The 6,251-nt window shown below is 46.2% G+C and overlaps 1 protein-coding gene across 1 annotated transcript in view; it reads left to right on the plus strand.

Moving 5' to 3' along the window:
- LOC104999745 (protein AHNAK2-like) overlaps positions 1–6,251 on the plus strand; it is a 16,182-nt gene that overhangs the window by 3,069 nt on the left and 6,862 nt on the right. Inside the window, exons 4-5 of the mRNA XM_010855329.1 lie at positions 77–205; positions 6,125–6,229. Of these exons, the coding sequence (XP_010853631.1) occupies positions 77–205; positions 6,125–6,229 (234 nt within the window). The remainder of the gene's footprint in view (positions 1–76; positions 206–6,124; positions 6,230–6,251) is intronic.

Genomic DNA, 6,251 nt, shown 5'->3' on the forward strand with positions numbered 1-6,251 from the left:
GGGGATGGGCCAGACGGGAAGGGAGACTGCGGCTGGACGGTGCGGGGTCCGCTGCCCTCGCCCTTGGCTTCCGCAGGGCAGCGGGCTCGGCGGGGAGCAGACCTGGGTCTCCTCTTCCCGCGGGCGGCCTGGAATCCGCCGGGACCGGCTCCCACCTCCCCGCCGCGCCCCGACCTCTGCATCCCTCTGGTTCTCCGTGGGCATAGTAGCTCTCTAACATCCGGGGAAGTCAAGGCTCAGAGTGGGACGGGCTTGCTCGGGTGACACGGGCAAGTTGGCCAGAGAGGAAACGCCAGAGCTGCACTCCCCCCAGGCCTGGGCGTTCCCCGCGGGCTCCATGGGGACAGGGACGCGCTGGGGACCAACCCGTGGGACAGGGGTCCCCGCCTGCTCCAAGCCCTGCTGGCGGGGGTTGGTGGGAACTCCGCGGTTGGCAGGTGTCGCCTCCTCGCCAGCAGTGCGTGCTCACCCAGGGAGGGTTCTCTGAGCCCGGCTGGAGTCTGTAAGATCCAGAGCGCTTCTCCTGGAATCTTGAGTACAATTCAGGGAGTGCTGGGCCTGCAGGCGCTGGTAGACCGGTTTTAAGGAGGGGTTTTGATCACTGAATCATCACAGGACTGTTTGCATGGCCGGTTTCTCCTGAGCGATGCTGGCCCCGGTGTCTCTAGGAGTATGTCCAATTCCTCTGCATTTTCAAGGTTGCTGCTGCTGCTACCGCCAGTAGCATTTCCAAATTTATTGGCATACAGTTTATAATTTCCTCATTTCAATGTTATGTAGAATTGAAACATTTTTGGGGAAAAGGTACAAGTCATCGGTGTGTCGGTAGCTAAATGCCTTCTCCCAAGGGGACGCGCTGGTGTACACCGCAACCCCCTCCTGAGGCCTCTCCCCAGCTGGTCTGCCCCCTCCCAGAGGAATCCATCCCTACTGCCCGGCAGTTGTAAGTTTTACATTTAGCTCTGTGATTCATTTTGACTTAATTTTTCCACATGCTACGAAGTAAGCGTCCAGATATTCCCCCCCCCCCGCAAATGCATATCCACTTGTCCCAGCACTGCTGTTGAAAAGACTATTAATTTTCTATAGGAATATTTTGGCTGCTTTGTCAAAAATCAATTGATCTTACAAAGCATGGGACTATTGTAGACTTTCTATTCTTTTCCTTTGATATTTGTGTTTATATCCTACTGACTTGGTTCTGTTGGGGGTCAGAGTAAATACCTAGCTGACTGTAAATGGTTTAAATTATTTTTAATTTATTGAGATATTTAAACGGGCCGGCGCTTGGTCCATCTCAGTGAAGAGGAATGCGTGCCCTGCTCCCGGCAGGTGGCGTGATCTCCAGGGGTCAGTGTGGCCTGTGGGGTGACGGGGGGGCCAGTTCTCTTCTTCCCTATTTTGTTTCGGAAGGTTATCGGGCACTGAGCGGAGTGTTAGAGTCTCTGTCTTCAATGTGAATTTGTTTATTTCTCCTTTCAGTTTTTCCAGTTTTCAGTGTTTTTTGCCCCTGTTATTAGGTGTATACAGACGTAGATTTTTTTTGATGAATTGTGCCGTTTATTATTATTATGAAATGATTAGTTTTTAAGATGATTATTATTTTGAAATGATGAGATACGTTTCTTTTCTTGCCTTGTGGCACTAGTGGTAAAGAGCCTGCCTGCCAATGCAGGAGACACGTGTTTGATCCCTGGGTTTGGAAGATCCCCTGGAGAAGGAAATGGTAACTCACTCCAGTGTTCTTGGCTGGAGGATTCCCATGGATAGAGACGCCTGGCGGGCTACAGTCCACGGGGTCTCAAAGAGCCAGAAACAACTGCGTGACTGAGCCTGCGTGCTGCACACCCCATGTTGTCTTGTCTTCTCCATTTAAGGGCTTCCCTGGTGGCTCAGCTGGTAAAGAATCCACCTGCGATGCGGGAGACCCCGGGTTGATTCCTGGTCGGAAAGATCCGCTGGAGAAGGGATAGGCTACCCACTCCAGTATAGCTGGCTTCCCTCATGGCCCAGCTGGTAAAGAATTAGCCTGCAATGCGGGAAACCTGGGTTGAATCCCTGGGTTTGGAAGATCTCCTGGAGAAGGGAAAGGCTACCCACTCCAGTATTCTGGCCTGGAGAATTCCACGGACTGTATAGTCCATGGGGTGGCAAAGGGTCAGGCATGACTGAGCGACTTTCACTTCACTTCTTTTTATTTATAGTCCATTTTGCCTAGATAGCATGTAATCAGGGTTGGTTTTTAAATTTCATCTGACAATCTCTACCTTTTTGATTGGAATTTTGAGTCCTTTTATATTTAATATATTGTCAATACGGGCGGCTTAAATCCTACCATCTTGCTAGTTGCTTCCTAATTTTATTCAGTCCATCCTTTGCTCCTCTTCCCCTCATCCCTTACCATGTTTTGGAGTTACTGAAGTATGTATACATAGCTTCCCAGGTGGCACTAGTGGTAAAGAGCCCCCCTGCCAGTGCAGGCTAGACCTAGGAGACGTGGGTTTCATCCCTGTGTCAGGAAGATCCCCCGGAGGAGGGCACAGCAATCCACTCTAGCATTCTTGCCTGGAGAATCTCATGGACAGAGGAGCCTGGTAGGCTGCAGTCCATAGGGTTTCACAGAGTCAGACAGGACTGAAGCAACTTGGCGTCACACACACACACATGTATATAATTGCTTAATAACATATATTGCGTATATAAGTATAAAGTTCATATTTATAAGTTGATATGTATTTATACATTAAATGTATATAATTATATATTAGACAAATATTAATGTAATTATACACATACGTGTATACTTATATTAATGTAATTAATGTAAATTACATACATTACACATATAATTATACATATAACTTGTATATATGCAAATTATATACATTCTTGTATATACAAATTATTCTGTATGTATATATACAATAATACGCTCATATGCATTGTATATGTACATATATGCATGTTTTATTATTTTGTCATTTATATTAATGTATATTTTACAAACATACATTTTTAGTATTATATTTTATTTCTGCTGTTGGCCTGTTAGCTACACATCTTTTTCATCTTGACGGCTGCTTCGTGGTGTACACCACGTATTTCTTATTATCACAGTGTGTCTTCCGGTCACGTGACACTCGCTCGTGTGTGATGTGAGAGCTCTACAGAAGGAGCGTCCGTCCCCCAGCCCCTCCCTTCACGGTGTAGTTGTCGTGTGCGTTACTCCTACAGACGTTGGATTCTCTGTTTTACTGTTTATGCAGTTGCTTGCCTTTTCCTTTTACAGGTCTGCTCAGGTGTGATCTGCACACCATGAACCTCACCCCCTGTAAATGCACGACTCAGTCGTTTCAGTAACTCTACAGAGCTGTGCAGCCAGCACCCTGTCCGGTTCTAGAACATTCCCTGCACCCCCAGTTCTCAGGAGCCCGTTTGTAGCCCGAGCCTACTCCCACTGGTAGTCCCTAGCAGTTACTTAATTCTGCTAAAATATAGAAACTGATCCAACATATATCCTTCCCCTTCTTTTTTGCTGTTATTGCTGCATATATTACATCTATATGTATTATAATCCCAACAATATGACTGTATGATTACCACCTTTTATGGGATGTTGCCAGATTATGGCCCGTGCACCGAATCCGTCACGCTGCTTGTTTTGAAGGTGGAGTTTTGTTGGGTCACAGTCGTGCTCGTTCATTTGCATGTTGTCTGCAACCGCTGCTGAGCGACAACCGTGGAGCTGCGAGGAAGACCACACGGCCTGCAAAGCCTGAAATGCGTGCTGTCTGACCTGTCACGAGAGAAGTCTGCAAACCCCTGCTTTTTACGGTCATATCTTTTAAAGCAGTTGAAAGATGGAATGAGGCATATTTATAGATATCTCATTGGAAAGATGTGTTTGCTGCATCTTTTATATTTGCCCACATAGTGACCCTTTTCTGCATTCTTCGTTTCTTTCTGTAGAAACGGGCTAGTACCTAATACCGGTTCCTTTAGCATTTCTTCTAGGAAGACTGGCAGTGAATTCTCTTTGTCTTTGTTCTTTTGCAGATGTCTTTGTTTTGCCTTTATGTTTGAAGGATACTTTACTAGATGTGCAATTCGTGTTTGACAGCATTTCTCTCTCAGAGATTTGAGCCTATCGTTCCACTTTTTCCCGGCTTCCATGGTCTTGGATAGTAATTGCACTGTGCCACCATTAAATATGACGGGCCACGTTTCCTTGTTGCTTTCAAAATTGTCTCTTTCTTGTGAACGTTCTGATGTGATTCTCTAGGTCTGGGTCCCTTTGTGTTTATCCTGCTCGGCTTTGTTGAGCTTCTGAGATCTGTAGATTGTTTTCAGCCATTATTCTCTCAAAAATTTTTTTCTGCCTCTCTCTTTTTCCTTCTGAGACTTCAGCTACACATAATTGGCATTCTTAATGTCATCCCATGGGTCTCCGAGGCTCTGTTCATTTTCCTTCAATCCTTTCCCCCTTGTTATTCACACTGGTTTTTGTTGCTCAGTTGCTATGTCCAGCACCTTGTGACCCCACGGGCAGCAGCGCCCCAGCTTTGCAGGCCATGTGATCCTCCTTGCAGCTCCGTGGCTGCAGCACAGCAGTGGTTGTGAACAACATGTAAATGGATGAGCAAACTGTGACCCAACAGAACTTCACCTTCAAAACAAGCAACAGGACAGATTTAGTGCACAGGCCATAATCCGTCCTCCACTATTTCTCAGTTTGTTCAAAATCATGTCCACTGAATCATTGATACTATCTAACCATCTTATCCTCTGTCGTCCCCTTATCCTTTTTGTCTTCAGTCTTTCGCAGCACCAGGGTCTTTTCCAATGAGTTGGCTCTTCGCATCAGGTGGCCAAAGTATTGGAGCTTCAGCCTTGGCATTAATCCTTCCAGTGAATATTCAGGGTTGATTTTCTTTAGGGTGGTCTGGTTTGATCTCTTTGCTGTCCAAGGGACTCTTAACAGCCTTCTCCTGCATCACAATTCGAAAGCATCAATCCCTTGTACTCAGCCTTCTTTATGGTCCAACTCTCACATCTGTAAATGACTACTGGAAAAACCATAACTTTGACTGTACGGACCTTTGTCAGCAAAGTGATGTCTCTGCTTTTCAATACACTATTTAGGGTTGTCATAGTTCTTCTTTCAAGGAGCAAGCATCTTTTATTTCATGGATGTGGTCACCGTCTCCAGTGATTTTGAAGCCCAAGAAAATAAAATTTGTCACTGCTTACACTTTTTTCCCTTTTATTCGCCAGGCCATGGTACCAGATGCCATGACCTTAGTCTTTTTAACGTTGAGTTTTAAGCCAGTTTGACTCTCCGCTTTCACCCATATCACGAGCTTCTTTAGTTCTTCTTCGCTTTCTGCCGTTAGAGCGGTTAAATTGACTAATTTCTATTAATATACAAGTGTTTTTGTTGTGGTTGTTTTTTCTGACTGCACCACAGAGCTTGCAGGATCTTAGTTCCCTGACCAGGGATTGAACCTGGGCCCTAGCAGTGGAAGTGCTGAGTCCTGATCACTGGGCCACCAGGGGATCCCCCTGATCTACCAGGTTTTCACTTCCTCTATCATCTCAGCTCTGCTATGGAGTCTCTCCAGTAAACTTTCAACTCCAGAATTTCCAATTAAAAAAAAAAATTCTGTTTCTTTATGACTTTCTTCATCAAGCCATGGTCATCATATTTTTCGTTAATTCTGCAAACATGTCCTGCTTTACTTTTTTGAACAAATGCGTGACTCTTGCTCTGGAGTCTGTGCCAAATGCAACTTCTGTGGACATTCAAAGACAGGCTCCATGAGCCGTTTTTCTTCCTCACTAAAGGTCATGCTGTCTCGTTTCCGTGCACGGCATGTACTTTTGTGTTGGATACTGGACGTCATACTTTCCATATTATAGTAACTCTGGATTCTGATTCCTTGTCAGGACTGTAATTACTGTTTTGTTTGTGTGTTTGTTTAGTAACTTGCTTTGACCAAATCTGCGAAGTTTACCTACTCGATCCGTGCACCTCCGTCCCGGCTCACTGCTTTCAGACCCGGTCTCGATGCCTCCCCAGCTCAGTGACTGTGGGTCCTCCCCTGACCTTTCCTTGTGCTCCCAGACCCAGTGTCCAGGGCTATCCCACCTGTGTGTCCACAGCCTCTCCTGGGCCCCTGCCCCCAGCTCCACCGTCCGCTCCACCCAAGTCTACTGCAAAGCTGTATCTGTAAGATCGGAAGAGCCACGTC

This window comes from Bison bison, unplaced genomic scaffold, assembly GCF_000754665.1.
Source record: "Bison bison bison isolate TAMUID 2011002044 unplaced genomic scaffold, Bison_UMD1.0 scf7180017853735, whole genome shotgun sequence".
In the NCBI taxonomy this organism is placed as follows: Eukaryota; Metazoa; Chordata; class Mammalia; order Artiodactyla; family Bovidae; genus Bison; species Bison bison.